This window comes from Phragmites australis, chromosome 23 (assembly GCF_958298935.1).
Source record: "Phragmites australis chromosome 23, lpPhrAust1.1, whole genome shotgun sequence".
NCBI lineage: Eukaryota > Viridiplantae > Streptophyta > Magnoliopsida > Poales > Poaceae > Phragmites > Phragmites australis.
The window spans coordinates 16,229,112-16,245,707 of NC_084943.1; the positions used below are offsets into that span (position 1 = coordinate 16,229,112).

The 16,596-nt window shown below is 42.0% G+C and overlaps 2 protein-coding genes across 2 annotated transcripts; one reads left to right on the forward strand and one right to left on the reverse strand.

Annotated features, from left to right (window-relative positions):
- Positions 1 to 9,652: 9,652 nt before the first annotated feature.
- LOC133905870 (uncharacterized) lies at positions 9,653 to 11,911 on the forward strand. The gene has a single exon (XM_062347654.1). It carries the CDS (start codon positions 9,739 to 9,741, stop codon positions 11,521 to 11,523), a length of 1,785 nt encoding a protein of 594 aa, XP_062203638.1. The 5' UTR covers positions 9,653 to 9,738; the 3' UTR covers positions 11,524 to 11,911.
- A 1,438-nt stretch (positions 11,912 to 13,349) lies between these two features.
- LOC133905871 (protein yippee-like At4g27745) lies at positions 13,350 to 15,121 on the reverse strand. Its single transcript, XM_062347655.1, has 3 exons — positions 14,986 to 15,121; positions 14,624 to 14,730; positions 13,350 to 13,795 (listed from the first exon to the last, which is right to left on the reverse strand). The coding sequence occupies exons 2-3, from the start codon at positions 14,714 to 14,716 to the stop codon at positions 13,556 to 13,558; spliced, it is 333 nt and encodes a 110-aa protein (XP_062203639.1). The 5' UTR covers positions 14,717 to 14,730; positions 14,986 to 15,121; the 3' UTR covers positions 13,350 to 13,555.
- Between the last annotated feature and the right edge of the window lie 1,475 nt (positions 15,122 to 16,596).

Consider the following 16,596-nt stretch of genomic DNA (forward strand, 5'->3'; position numbering starts at 1 on the left):
ACCGTGAGATTTCGGTTACCGCCGGAGCTCGGTAACCGAGCTCCGGTCGGTAACGTGAACCATGGGTATTACCGAGCTCCGGCCGGTAACGTGAACCATGGGTAGGATATCATTTCTGATGTGACAAAATTCTACTAAATAGCTTTTGGAACAGGGAACAAAACAGTTGTCAAGTACCTCATGTGCTTGATCGATCATATATAGCTAGTACACATTTTTATAGCGTTCAATTGTATAACATCCATATGTATACACGAGAAATAAAAAGAGTAACACATGCATGCTAGATAACTATGAACATATAGTCATAAATGGCCATTTTTTACAACATATAGAGCATATAGAGCTGGCTAGGCAAATGGTTGACAACACATAAATAGATGAAGCGATAAAACATGCAAATGTCTGGAGAGAAAAACCTAGTTACCGACATCATCGTTCTAACAAAGACCCAGCTGCAAAGAAAGATACTACTCCCATCCATCCATTCTTTTCATAGTTTTATATCAACAAATACTAATAAAAAATACTTCTTTAAAGCATATTCAGAGACAAATCTAATAATATAAGTTTCATATAAGCTGATTTTGATAGTTTTTATCATATTAATGATCAAATTTTAGAAACGTTGACCACACATATTTAGGACGTCAAACAAAAATGAACGGAGGGGTACATCCACTACTACAAAAATTATTTTTAGAGGCGGGTGGTAACTCGTTTTCACAGGCGTTTAGTGCAATCGTCTGCGATCGAAGGCCTGTAGAAATAAATAATTTTTATAGGCGCAAAAGTGACCGCCTGTGGAAATCTATTACCACAGGTGGTTCACTTAAGGAACCGCCTGTGAAAATAGGTTTTCACATGCGGTTCCTTAACGGGACCGCCTGTGATTTCCACAGGCGGTTCCTTAAGCGGACCGCCTGTGATAATCGGTCCCTCAATCGATATTTTTTGAACCGAAAAAAGCAAAAAAAAAAAATTGGACCGACCAGGAACCCTACGCGGTCGCAAGTCACAAGTCACGCGTTTTTTCGCGCGAAATACGCGTGCTACGCGGTTTTTGGCACTCGAACTCGAAACCCGTCGGGTCGCGCGAACCCTCCCCACCATCACACTAGAGAACGACTTCTGAACAGATGAGCATACGTAATTCTTTTGATATCTGCAATCCGAAACTTCAAATGATTATTTGGGCATCTAAATAATTTTAAATGAAAAACTTTTCAACTACAAAGTTGTAGATCTTGTCGAGGGCTACAATTTTCATATAAACTTTATCCCCATCCGACTTCGTATGAAAAAGTTATGAATTTTTGAAGATAAACTGTCACTCATTTCTTCAGACGGCTCCTTATACGGACCGCCTGCAATAATATGGTCATTTCTACAGCCGGTTCACGTAAGGAACCGCCTGTGAAAATGAATGACAACTTATTTTTAAAAATTCATAATTTTTTCATACAAAGTCGGATGAGGATAAAGTTTATATGAAAATTGTAGCCCTCGACGAGATTTACAAATTTGTAGTTGAAAAGTTTTTCATTTGAAGTCATTTAAATATCCAAATAATTATTTTAAATTTTAAATGATTATTTGGGTATCTAAATGACTTTAAATAAAAAAAATATCAACTACAAAGTTGTAGATCTCATCGAGAGCTACAATTTTCATATACATTTTTTCCTCATCCGACTTCATATATAAAAGTGATGAATTTTTTAATGGATAGTTATTTTCAGAGGTGGTTCACATAAGGAACCGCATGTGAAAATGACTATTTTTACAGGTGATTTCTTATATGAACCGTTTGTGATAATAATCTATTATCATAGGCGGTTCCTTATATAAACCGCCTGTGAAAATATATTTTTATTGGCGGCTCGTAACCGCAGGAGGCCCTAGCCAATTGTTCAGACGGTTTATTTGAAAAATTGTCAGTAGAAAGTTACTCTAAGTGTTAAAAAAATAGTTTTTTAAGTAGTGATCTATTAGCTTAATTTTCTCGTACTCTAAGCGTTTAACAAGCTATAATGAATACATTGGTACTTATCAAGACTTTGTATTGTTAACTTACATATTAAATGCAAGCTATGACAAAAAAAAACTACTATACTAAAAGGTTAATTTAAGCAGGAAGCATATTTTTATTTGCAATATAAATATCAATACTGTGCATGACGGAATCAATTTCAAGAGAATTTGATAACTATCATCATAAAAAAAAACATGGTTCTCCATAGTCATGGAGCCACATCGCATCTTTACCACGGATCACATCGACCTCATAAATACCCTCAATTGCCATCCAACTTTACCACCGCAGACCGTTATGCCAGTAAACTTTGGTCCCGACACCGTGTTGCAAGGAGCCCATTTGAACAACCTATAAGCAATAGAAGAGTACAGATTGCCCGCATACTTGTAGAAGATATTGTGCTTGACTAAGTTGTATTGATCATCAGCCGATGGGTTTATATACATGTACAAGCACTGATCGTGTAACGGTAGGAAACATGCTCTTATGACGATTGTCGCAATTACTTTAGGTATATATGTGATTTTAGTGATTAATGACAATATAGTCAATACGATTAACATGTTTGTAAAGTATATATTTTTAGTATATCTCATGGATACAATATATAAAGAAGCTATTGCAGCCAGGATAAAATTTGATTGAATTAGAGAAATCGCAAGAAAATTTGCCTCACCGGATAGTCCAGCGCAGAGAAGTTTGCACTCACTGTAGCATTGTATCCAGAGGCTGTTAGTCTCACCAGATAGTCCGGTATTGATGCACGAGTACACACTGGAGTGTTTTGCCTAGAAGCGAAAACACTTCTCTGCACTGATGAGGTCTTCAGCTTTCACTTCACTTCGCTTCTGGGCAAAACATTTCGATGTGTACTCGGGCCTCAATACCGGACTATTCGGTGAGACTAACAACCTCTGGACATAATACTCTAGTGAGTGCAAACTTCTCTACACCGGACTATCCTGTGAGATAAATCTTCCTGAGACTTCTCCAATTCAACTAAACTTCATCCCGGTGGTGATGGCTTCTTCATGTATTGCATCCATGAGACCTACTAAAGTATATACTTGACAAATGTGTTAGTCATATTGACTATATTGTCATTAATTACCAAACTTACATATATGTCTTAAAGTAATTGTGACAATCACCCTAAAGGCATGTTTCCTACCGTAACTGAAGCTCGTATCTAGTAGGAGCTGATCTCCCTACATGCAGGTGGTGTGCACTAGCACAACAGTTGGATCCTAGATACTAGGTGATGCCTAATTGAATGTCCAACGGAAGTGCTGCATCAACACCCCGTGCTCGTTGTCGAAGATGCAAAGACTGGAGCAGAACTCGTCAAAGAGCAAAGACGGGAGCCATTTGGTCATGATGTTCGCGAATTGCCGAGTAGTAGGAACGTGTAAAACATGAAGCTCCCCAAGAGCAACCTTCTCACGAACAAATTGTACGTCCAGCTTGATGTGTTCTGTACGGCGATGGTGGATTGGATTTGCTACAAGGTAGACGACAGAGACGTTGTCGCAATAAACAACAATAGCATTGTCGATGGTGGAATGAAGCTCGTTGAGGAGTTGGTGAAGCCAACAACATTCAACAACTGTGTTGGCGACGGCGCGGTACTTGGCCTCAGCACTTGAATGGGAGACAGTTGGTTGTCTTTTGCTAGACCAAGACACAAGCGAGTTGCCGAGGAAGACACAATAGTCGGATGTAGAGCGACGTGTATCGGGGCATCTTGCCCAATCGGCGTTGGAGTACACAACCAAGTCTAAGGTAGCCGAACTAGTAATGGTTAGGCCATGACGAACGGTGCCCCAGACATAACGAAGTATCCGCTTGACAAGTAACCAATGGACATCCTTTGAAGCATGCATGTGTAGGCAGGCCTAATTCATAGCGCAGGTGAGATCAGGCCGACTCAAGGTTAAATATTGAAGGGCACCGATGATGCTTTTGTAGAAGGACGCGTCTGGTGCTAGTGTGTCAGAGGAGTAAGATAGCTTAGGCTTGGTGTCGATGGGCGTGATGGCGGCTTTGCAATTTTGCATCCTAGCTCATTCTAGAAGGTCCAGAGTGTATTGTTCGTGGTTGAGGAAGAAGCTTGACGTGGTGCGGCGAACATGGATGCTGAGGAAGAAATCGAGCGGGCCAAGATCCTTCATGGTGAACTCGGTGTGTAGGCAGCCAATGATGCGGCACAACAATCCTTCCAATGATGCTATTAGCACAATGTCATCGACGTGGACCGTGGAGATGAAGCCAAGCATAGAGAGAAAGAACAAGGCATTGGTACCAGGTCGCGGTGCCTGTTTTAGCCCGTAGAGAGATTTGGTGAGCAAGTAGATGTGGTCGGGGTGCTCAGTGTCGACGAATCCAGCCGACTATTGGCAGTACACCCGCTCGTGTAATGTGCATGCAGGAAGGCATTCGATACATCAAGCTGGTGAACGGGCCAACGGCGTGAAGCGACGGGGTGCAAAACCATGCCTAGTTTCACCACTGGTGTGAAGGTGTCGTGGAAGTCCTGGCCGGAACATTGATTGAATTCGTGCACGACCCATCGGGGTTTGTAGCGATCCAGCGAACCGTCCAGCTTGTGTTTGAGCCAGAAGATCCACTTGCCAATGTTGACATGAGCGCTGAGCGATCATGGAACAAGGTTCCAGGTCTTGTTGCGAAGAAGGGCATCATATTTAGCTTGCATCACGTCTAGCTTGCATCACGTTCCAGATATTGTGCTTGATTAAGTTGTATTGATCATCAGCCGATGGGTTTATATACATGTACAAGCACTGATCGTGTAACGGTAGGAAACATGCTCTTATGACGATTGTCGCAATTACTTTAGGTATATATATGTGATTTTAGTGATTAATGACAATATAGTCAATACGATTAACATGTTTGTAAAGTATATATTTTTAGTATATCTCATGGATACAATATATAAAGAAGCTATTTTAGCCAGGATAAAATTTGATTGAATTAGAGAAATCGCAAAAAAATTTGCACTGACAGCGAATCACATCTCCCTACGTGATCAGCGAAGTCTTCGTCCAGCTAGAGATCAGCTTGCAGATGCAAGGACTCGTATATATTTTGCAAAATGGGAGATACTATACCTGAAGTCAACGGCTGCCATGTGCACACATCCCTGTAGGTAGCTCTCACATTTGGACTAGGAGGTACCTGTCTCCGTTGCTGCAGGGAAGGGGCAATTTAGAATGGCGACAGCAGCGAATCAAATCACCCAACATAATCAGATACTCTACTGTTCCCTTTAATTTGTTTAGGGAGTTTTATATTGTCTCCAATACGCACATTTAATCATAACTTTTTCTAGTTACTCCGTTTTCTGAAAAGAGTGACGTTTCGAAGATGAAATGGTCTTCAAGGTTTGACCTCAAGATTTGATTGTTGATTTCTAAAAAGATGTTTAAAATCGTAATATAAGTTGTTTAGGATATTAACACAGATAATTTAACTAGTAATTTCAGCAAAAATATATTAAACAAATAAAGAGAGTTATATATGATGAAAATATTTTTCACGGTGGATATGTTCACTAATACAAAAATTATTTTTAGAGACGGGTGGTAACTCATTTGCATAGGTATTTAGTCACCCATCTTTGGTCGAATGTGTGTGGAAATGAACGATTTATATAGGGACAAAAGAGACAGCCTGTGAAAACCTATTACCAGAGATGGTTCACTTAAGAAATCGCATGTGAAACCTATTATCACATGTGGTTCACTTAATGAATTGTTTGTCACTACGTGAAAAACAGATAAAGAAGATATGAAATTAGCGTCATTGATGATAATAATAACGGGTTGTAGTTGTGACCTGTTATTTATAACTAGTCACCAGTGATGGGTCAGCCTAACTAGTCATTAGTGATGGTCAACTTGCGATACATCATAAATGACGACTCATCAGTGACGAGTCATCCTAAACCAGTCATTCTAATCGGTCTCTCTGGGCCAATAATAAGTGACGGGTCATGTTATGACCTGTCACTAATGGCTCAACTCTATCAACTCTATCTGATCTCTTAAAAATTGTCCAGTGAGTTATGCTCAAATTAGTCTGGCATGTTTGTCAGCTTGTCACTGGACCTTCTGACGATCTCTTCTGAAAATCGGTGCTCATGCTGAAAATAGATGACGGGTGATACTCTTCACCCGTCACATATGATATTATATATGATAGGTGAAACTCTTCACCTGTCACCTATGACCTATAATAATTTCATGAGAGTGGTTGTTTTATCAAAATATATTTTGTTCTTGTACGCATTCCAGGCATAGAGGTTAGCCTCTATACATATTACTAGCACACACAAATCTACACACCACAAAAAAGCATACTCAAATACATACCTACAGAACAGAAGCCATAAAAAGCCAAAACCAATATCTAACAAAAGAAAGGAAAGTACTATAAAAAGATGGGTGAAAAGAGATGAAAAGAAGAAAAAGTTGAATGTATGGTATTCCAAATTTTTTTTTTCTCTTATTTTTCCTCATCTCAGTAGTACTAGAATAGAAACTATTGTATATTTATACTTAAATTTGATGTAAGAGGTGGCGGCTATGGACATAAACACGTGTTCTGAAAATAGTGTAGAAACTTCAAGGGGTGAGAACTCAATCTTCTAGGTTGAATTTGGCCTCAAATTTTTTTTTTAATCTACAAAGTGGGGGACAAACAGATGTAACTTTTTCTGTAGATATCTGTAGAATAAAATAACATCAAAATTGGAGTCTGTATGTAAAAATTATGCCCGTTTTACCGATGACACTTTGGATCACGTATTGACAAAAATAGTCATTTGTGACAGGTCAAGATTACGGCCCGTCACTGTTGTACAGCCATTAGTGACGGGTCATGGTTATGATCCGTCACTAATGAACTTTGGTAAAAAAGATTAAAAGGATAAATTATTTGACTTCATTAGAACACATGCGAGGGTGTGGTGGTAACAAGGCTGCACGCGCGAGGGGAGGTCGCAGGTTCGATTCATACGGAACGCAAAGTATAAAAATAATATGAAAAATAGCAAGTGACCCGTGACGGTGATGACCCCTACATTGGGATGGCTTCGGTGGAAAAAAAAAATACGTTTTTCATGTCAAAAAATGCAGAAAAACGTTCATCAGTTATCAGTGACGGGTTAAGACTACAACTGGTCAGTCATAAGTGACCACTAATAATCTTCATAAGTGATGGATCACTATTATGACCCATCACTAATATAGTCATCGGTGATATATCATAACACGTTACTTATAACTAGTCATTAGTGATGTATTCGAGGTGATGGGTGCGAGACCCATCATCTATGATAGTTATCACCCGTCACTAAAGACCTTTTTTCACGTAGTGTGTGGTAATATGAAAAAAATCACCCAAAGAACCCGCGCGCCCGTGCCATTGCAAGTCACGAGTCACAAGATTTTTCGTGCGAAATGCACCCGTGTGCAGTTCATGGCACTATAACTTGGAACTTTTTAGCTCACGCGATACATTCTTACCATCCCATCACTGCAATACTAGCGATACTAATAGCATAAGAAATCATTTTGATCTTTTCTATCTGAACCTTCAAACGGTTATTTGGATATCTAAATGATTTCAAATGAAAAAGTTTTCACTACAAAGTTGTAGATCTCATTGGGGCTATAATTTTCATATAAAGTTTATACCTATCCAAGTTAGTATGAAATATTTATGAATTTTTGCAATCTATTTTCAGAGGAAATTCATATAAGAAACCGTCTCTGAAAATCATCCCATTATCAAAGGAGGTTCAGATAAGGATATAATGAACTGCCTCTGGAAATGACTTTTTACCCAGGCAGTTATGTGAACCATCTATGGTAATCAGTTGCAAAAATTCATAACTTTTTCGTACGAAGCCAGATGGAGACAAACTTTATATAAAAATTATAGCACTCGACAAAATCCATAATTTTGTAATTGAAAACCTTTTCATTTGAAGTCATTATTAGATGTCCAAATAATAACAAAGCAAAACATGCATCTTGGTCTGATCTTAGTGAGAGAACTCCTATGAAGACCAAAACTAATGCTGGAAAGGGAGCTATTTCTACTTGTATTTACTAGTGAGGGCAAAACCTATCTCAACAGTGCTTGTACATAATCATTCTCAATCTGCTAGTCCTAAGGTTTTAGGTTCTAAATAGACCCATTTGAATATGGCTCAAACTATTGATGAGGTTAGAATTTCACTATCTTATAATAACTTCAAATGAAAAGGTTTTCAACTAAAAAATTGTAGATCTCGTCAAGAGCTACAATTTTAATATAAAGTTTATCCCCATCAAACTTTATATGAAAAAATTATGAATTTTTGCTACCTATTATCAAAGACGGTTCACATAACCCACTGACTTTGGAAATCATCCCTATTATCAGAGGCGGTTCACATAAAGAACCGCATTTAAAAATACCCTTTTACACATGCAACTTCTTATGTGGCCCGTCTATGATAATCATCATATTTCTAAAGATGGTTCACATAAGGAACTGCCTCTGAAAATGACCTTCAGAGATGGCCAAATGGACGGCTCGACCCGGCACAGCCCATTTAGCTACCGTGCCGTGCCGACCCACATGCCGTGACTCCAGCCCAGGCACGGCCCACTTAAGATCGGGCCATGCCATGCTGGCCCGCGGCACGGTATGCCCGATGACCTTTTTTGGCTTGTCAGCTCGCGAAAAATTAGAAAAAAAAAACTTACTTTCACCCGGAATCAAACACACCACTATTGCACCACATATCCTATATAGTATTAGATCTAAACAAATTATATAAGATATTACAAAAATAAAAATAGTTAAACGGATCGTGCCACGGCTCCGGCCTAGGCACGGCCCAACCGTCGTGCCATGTCGTGCCTAGGTCCGGCTAAAATGACCGTGCCTCGTGTCGGCCCATTTGGCCAGCATACTTGGTCACCTTTAATGACCTTTTACACATGCGATTCAAATAAGGAACCATCTGTTGTAATCATCATATTTGCACATGCGGCTGTCGTAAGTAGCTGCATGCAAAAATTTGTTTCTACAGATGGTCTGAAACCGCAAGGCCTACTCAGGCGGTTTGCCATTTGAGTCGTCTGTAGAATGACACCTTGAGTATCTCGAAAAATAGGTTTTTAATAACGATTGTCAATAACCAACAGTACATTTCATATGTTTAGACTCAGGCAGAAACTTGCATACCATCTAATTAAGGATCAACTTTCATAGCTATAGACACGAGAAAGTCAACTCCATGTGGGTATATGGACACACATGCTATCATAGCTATCTGTTGATTCTCTATCTATCTTATGGTTTTTTTCATCTACTATTTTAAAATAATTTTTTACCTAAGTTGTTATCAGTAATAAATCATGCATTAGTAGAATTTTCTCTTCCCTATCGACACTTGCGATATTTTTCCCATGCTTCTAGCTGTCCTATCCAATGGTGTATCTCTCGTTAGCTGTCTCCGTCTCTGTCCAGTGCATACATTGCCCATTGCTAGTCCACGACGACTAGTGCACACGTCCTTATAAGTAGCACTCACACCACTGTTATATGTGTGCCTCCCTAACTATCTCCACCTCTAAACAAAGAGAGAGAGAGGGAGAGGGCGCCGGAGACATCGATCAGACATGGCCGGCGGCGAGATGGCCATGTGCACGCCGGCGTTCGTGTCGCGGGTGGTGCAGAGCCGGTGGTTCGTGGTGTTCGCGTCCACCGTGGTGATGGCGGCGTCTGGGTCGACGTACATCTTCGCGCTCTACTCCAAGGAGCTCCGGTCCAAGCTGGGGTACAACCAGCAGACGCTCAACACGCTATCCTTCTTCAAGGACCTCGGCACCAACGTCGGCATCGTGTCCGGGCTGGTGCAGCAGGTCGCGCCGACGTGGGCCGTGTTGCTCATCGGCGCCGGCATGAACCTGGTGGGGTACCTCATGATCTATCTCGCGCTCACAGGGCACACGGCGGCGCCGCCCGTCTGGCTCATGTGCTTCTACATCTGCTTCGGCGCCAACGCGCTCACCTTCTCCAACACCGGCGCGCTCGTCGCCTGCGTCAAGAACTTCCCAGAGAGCCGCGGCATCGTCATCGGCCTGCTCAAGTCCTTCGTCGGCCTCAGCGGCGCCATCTACACGCAGCTCTACCTCGCCATCTACGGCGACGACGCCTCGTCGCTCGTCCTCCTCGTCGCATGGCTCCCCGCCGCCTTCAACATCTTCTGCGTGTACACCATCCGCGTCCTGCCCTACGTCCGCCGCCGCGACGGCGAGAAGACCTACAACAAGCCCTTCTTCCACTTTCTCTACCTCTCCATCGCCCTCGCCTCCTACCTCCTCGTCATGATCGTCGTGCAGAAGCAGGTGCAATTCTCCCACGCCGCGTACGTCGTCACCTCGACGGCTCTGCTTATCATCCTCTTCAGTCCCATCGGCGTGGTCGTCAGGGAGGAGTACAAGGCCGTCTCCCAGCTTGAGCAGTCGCTGCAGCAGCCGCCGGCCATCGCCGTCGAAAAACCTACATCTAATGAGAAGGCTGATGAGTCGTCTCCGCCGTTGTGTGGCAGCGGCGTCATGGGCTGCATCACCAACATGTTCAAGCCGCCGGCTCTGGGGGAGGACTACTCCATCATGCAGGCGCTGGTCAGCGTGGAGATGCTGGTCCTGTTCGTCATCTCCGTGTTCGGCATCGGCGGCACACTGACGGCGATCGACAACATGGCGCAGATCGGGCAGTCGCTGGGGTACCCCGCAAAGAGCATCAACACCTTCGTCTCGCTCATCAGCATCTGGAACTACGCAGGACGTGCCGGCGCCGGTTACATCTCGGAGTTCCTCCTTGCCCGGTACAGGTTCCCGCGGCCGCTGGTGCTGACCGCCGTGCTGCTCATCTCCTGCATCGGCCATCTCCTCATCGCCTTTGGCGTGTCACAGTCGCTGTACGCCGCGTCAGTGATCATCGGCTTCTGCTTCGGCGCGCAGTGGCCGCTGCTGTTCGCCATCATCTCCGAGGTGTTCGGACTCAAGTACTACTCCTCGCTCTTCAACTTTGGCTCCGCGGCCAGCCCCGCCGGCGCTTACGTGCTCAACGTGATCGTCGCCGGGCGCATGTATGACGCCGAGGCGGCAAAGCAGCACGGCGGCGTGGCCGTCGTCGGGGACAAGATCTGCAAGGGGGTGGTGTGCTTCAAGCGCGCCTTCCTGATCATCACGGGCGTGACGTTCGGCGGCATGCTCGTGTCTCTGATACTGGTCTGGAGGACGAGGAACTTCTACAGGGGGGACATCTACGCCAAGTTCAAGGTGGAGCCGACGACCACTGACGGTAGCAGCCACGGCGGCGTCGAGATGGTGGATGGGACGAAGGCAAGTGCACCGGAGGAGAGCAAGGGCAAGAAGAAGAAAGATCGAGGTGGGTAATGAGGACCTATACTAGTTTCATTTGATTTAAGATGTGTTTGGAGACGATGGGAAGCTGAAACAGCACGTGTTAATGTGAATCTGTACGCCTGTGTTTTATTCATATAAAGCATGTTGGCATAGGGGGATTTGGATCCAAATCATCATGGTTTAGTTCAAATTTGAACTGATCCTACAAACTGTTGATGTAATTCCCTCTTCTTCAAACACCATCTAGAGGCCTGTTTGGAACACGTGAATCTTACAAAACTTCCATGTAAAACTCGGTTTGATTCCTATAGGAGGCGGGAGAAATTCCTGTGTTCGAAATAAGGCATAAATGTAATACGGTTCCCATGTTAAAGAGTTTGTGTTTATATGACAATTAATTGTGCCTTTTCTCGTTGTATGTGTTGAGTGTACTGCGTTTATCATCTCACAGTTCGCAGTGCCATAAATTCACTGCACTAACTCTAGTCAACTGAGGCACCGAAAGAACCACAAGTGAGATCAGGAGGACCTGAAGTGTTAACGAACTGCATGCTGCTCAATGATCATCCCAGGACAAGGATTGCTGTCATATTGGTTTCAAATTCATATTCACATTTGAATCAGATTACTGGCAGTACCATTTGAAATTGAATGCTTACCTTTGATCAGGCATGTAATTGCAAATAATCAGTCTGCTCCTGACTGGAAAGATCTTCTGTTGTCTATGCATATTGCAATGGTTTCAGCATCACTACTTTGCTAGGAGTATGTAACAATTGTCTCCGTGTCTATGCTGCTAAAATCTCTGGGGAAAATGGTCTTAAGCTGCTCTTCACTCAATTTCATAAAGTGCAGAAGTTTTAGGCATTTGGGCAAACCTGTAGGCCTCGTCGATATCAGAATTCTGACTTCCAAAGTGATCACTTTCACCTTCTCTTCCAGTATTCCTCCCCAAAAGCATGTCAAGAGTCACGCACCGGAGAAAGTATTCCAAAATACTCCATAGAGCTATGATTTGGTCAGGCTGCACATATGCTCGCAACCAAAAATGGCTTTGGCTGAAATTGTGTAAGTTATGACAGTATTTCTCAACCAAAAATACCTGAACAAACTCGCAAACCAAAAATATCAGATCAAGGGTTATGAGTTATGACAGTATTTCTCAAGTACGCGGCAGGAAAGCTGCGCAAAAGAGTAAGATGCAAACTTTAACTTAAAATAACAAAGAGATGGCTAAAAGCAAGATTTTTTAAGCTGGATTTAAGTGCAGCCTAATCAAAAGGGTCATAGCTTGAACACGAAAGCCTGATCCTTTTGCAATGCATTATCAGAACAGGTCATCACCAACTCTGCAAATTTTCAACTTGCCTACATGGTGTCAGTCAACAGAGTTAGTAAAAGATTGACAAATGATGCAAAATAAGTAACCGTGCTTGATTAGTCTACTATTGTTAATAGATACATCGCAAGCAGGACCAATTCCTTAACCAAACGAATCAAATACAAGCTCCCTTATTAAAGAACAGAATCTGGCTGGCACGGGTAACATCAACACACCATTTCATACGAGGAAGAAATGCAGAACTTAGAATCAACAATTCAACATACTGTATTTATTTCCTATAAGTACCACTAACTAATATGCAAGTTAATTTCATCTCAACTACAGCTATCTACTTTTTCAGGGTACCATAGCAGCCTAATCGCGTTCCATGAAAACTGAACATAGAATCGATCATTAATATTGCAACACGCCACGTAGGATCCAGCCAATACCCCAGCAACATTCTCATGCAGGATGAAGACTGCAAAAATTATATTAAGACCCACCAAATTATGCGAAATAGAAACCATGGTTCCAGAACAAATAGCCATAGGGCTCATCTTATTCACATAAAAGAACAGGAACAAGTGTTCTTTACAGATGTCACTAAGGCAAGAAGACGAAGCCTTAAGATTGGAACCCATGGAAGACAGCTATTTACAAAGACGTAAACAACCATAACACACTAACAATAATGTAACAATGAATATTTCATCTTCAGCAGAAATTTTGTTGTGCCTAATCTTGGATACTACCAGTTCTCTTGACAATCTTTGACTTCTCAAATATGAACTTCCCTTCCTTGTACTTTTGTGTCTCTTCGTATGCTCTCTCGTACTTCCAGCCCAGCACCTCTTGGCAGTCATTGCAGTAGATATCAGCAACCGTGTGTAGTCCTGTCATAAGTTGCCTATCCTCCTTCGCCCCCATAACTACATTCATGGCATGAGAGAACAGAAAGGCACGGCCGTTCCTCCCCTAAAATAATCAAAACAACAAAGCAGGGCAGGCATCATCCTCAAAGCACTAGTGTAAGTGTTTTTACGGGCACTACAGCCGGCAAGGAGCTGGCCTGAACATTGTATTAAAACGCAAGTCGGGTGCGTACAAGATTTGTGAAAATGGGGGTAGTTTGAGAGGTCTAAACATTCGTCCCAAATGATACAGAGCATAAAAACAGAAACAGACACTATAATAGCCTATTAGTGATCCTAGTTTTGGGTTGTGCTTTTAGCACCAAGCCACCAAAGTTATGGCGTTAAGCACTGCAGCAAACCAGACTGCATTCAGTTTTTTAACGTGGAACCAGAAATACAACCATGTGGTCACAAAGTCTGAAAGAATGATTCAGAAGCGCAAAGCAATATGCTAGCATGGTCCATCTGTACCAAAATCATAATGATCCGAGTGGGAGTGGTGCCATTTCTGCTATAGCCCACAAGACAACATGACTAACATAACTAGTGATACACCGACTTCCCCAGCTCTAAGCATTTCTTTTCCTTCCCAAATTGCAGCCACAACCAGACAGATTACAACATTCACGCTCTCACCATCTAATGCCTATCATCCATTGCTGCAAAGGAAAAAAAGGTCCCACTTGACAATCACAAACTCAAGTCCACCACAATTTTCACAAGTAAATCAAGCAAGCATACCTCCTACACGACAATCCGATTGTTGGCGCAAACAAATGTTCTAATTCCTAAGATAGGTAGGTAGGCAGGTAATTTCTTTGCTACCTCCTTGAACAATCAAGGAAACAACTCGCGAACAATGAAAGGGGAACGTTCCCTTGCTTTGGACCTGAAAGGCCTTGGAGATGATGTCGTCGTGGAGGCAAACGTGGTTCCGGCAGTTGCAGCAGCTGTACACGCGCGGCCCCACCAGTTCCGCCATCGACACAACAAATCCTGCAAAGAACCGAAATTTAAACCACGATCCTATCAAGAAACGTCAACTCAATGACCTTAGGCGTCACCCAGTGAGTGTGATATACTAAGATCCGTTTAAAACCTAAAATCGCATCAATACTTCAAGAAACCCGGGGGTGGGGGGGGGGGGGCGAGAAAGAACCCTCGGGTCCCGAATCGGAAAACGGAACGAAAGGAAGAGGGAACTGAGAGATTGGCGATTAGCCGCGTGGGAGGTGGAGTCGGACTACTCACCGATGGGGCCGCAGGCGAGTTGGGGTCGCGGAGACGGCGGGAGAACGGCCGAGCAGAGGGAAGCGGAGGAGGGGATTGTTAGAGAGAGTGGGGGAGGGATCCGGTTCCTCAACCTGTAAAGGCAGAAAGGAACAGAGTTTTGTGAGGCGGGCTACAGTAACTATGATTTTTACTGTAGCATAGCTGTAGCGCTAAACCTTATATGTCCGTTTCCCATCCAACGTCTCATATTTACCTAAAGTCATGGGTACTGGTCCCTCTGCCAGTTGCACTGCCTTTAAAGTCAAAGGATCCTCTTCCGTGGGAGGGGTGGCGCAGGGTTAGGGCCAGAATACGGAGGCAAAGTATGATTCTGCATAAAATAATCGTCTTGAAAGTGTGGCTGAAATAGAGCTGTTCCATCCGGTAAGAAATGTGGTACAATTTACTCCTTCTATCCGGTAAAAAATACAGTACGTTTTACGATTTGCGTTGCCGGATTACTAAACTTTGGAAAAAAAGGAAAATGTAGATTTGCTTTGCAAAGTACTTTCAGGATATAATATTTTTATATTTTAGTATCCTTATCAGAGACCCATTTTCATCCTAAGCATTCTATATTTTCCGTTGTTGTGGCGAGTGAGACAACACCACAAAAGGTGATGCCACTTTGTAACGTGTTCTTGTTATACGGTGTTGTTCTCCTAGTATCACTTTGAAAAACGTACAACACAAAATTCCTAAGTGATCCTAAGTATTGATATCTCAAGAGGCGGTTAGTCTATCATGATTGCATTGTAATCTAATCATGAAATCGCTTGAATATTTTGGTTGTAATGAGAGGGGATTTAATATTTGTAAATAGAAAACCTTAAATAATAGTTCTACCAAAAATATGAGAAATAATTAATACCAAAATTAACAAGAATGACACAATGATTAAAAGTAGGGTAGAAGACACAACGGAACCATGTACCTAGTTAGTCGCGCGAATCAGAAAATGACCTACATGTTAGAGAATAAATAAGATAAAGATTAACTATAGAAATTAAATATTCTTGTCACTTCGATAGCACGCCCTAATCTTCTCCTACCCACCAGTCTCTTGTGGTCCATTTGGCAATGCACACGATACCATCGTCATACATATCTATTAATAGATGGATCCCAAAATAACGTTTTATGTGCTGGTGTTGTACCATTGATCACATAAACTTCTTTGCTATAACCAAGTATAGTCCTTATTATAGAGCATGTAACATTCCGAGTTTTAGCATTTTAAAATTTAGTAAAATTCACTCTTTTTTAAAAAATCTAATTATTTAAACCACATAAAAATCAATGTAATATATATTTGAACATACATATATATATACACTTGTATGTATATATTTAATTATATTATTTTGGTTAAGTATTTCAAAGTGCACCAAATTAGTTTCTAATTTAACCCATGCAATAATTTTAATGATATGCATTTTGGTTTATTTGTTTTTATGGTTCCTTAAGTGGAGATTTGAAAATAGATGTCTCTCAAATTCAAAACTATTCTTAGATTCGTTTGATCTCCAATCCAAATTGAATTCAAATCTTTTGAATTCAATCTTCTCCGAAATCTTAGAGCCTCAAATC

Bases quoted from the DNA above. Each gene is read 5' to 3' on its own strand.
- LOC133905870 (XM_062347654.1), top strand. From the start codon at position 9,739: ATGGCCGGCGGCGAGATGGCCATGTGCACGCCGGCGTTCGTGTCGCGG.
- LOC133905871 (XM_062347655.1), bottom strand. From the start codon at position 14,716: ATGGCGGAACTGGTGGGGCCGCGCGTGTACAGCTGCTGCAACTGCCGG. The intron at 13,796-14,623 runs GTCCAAAGCAAG...TGATTATTTTAG, and splicing joins TCATCTCCAAGGCCTTTCAG to GGGAGGAACGGCCGTGCCTT.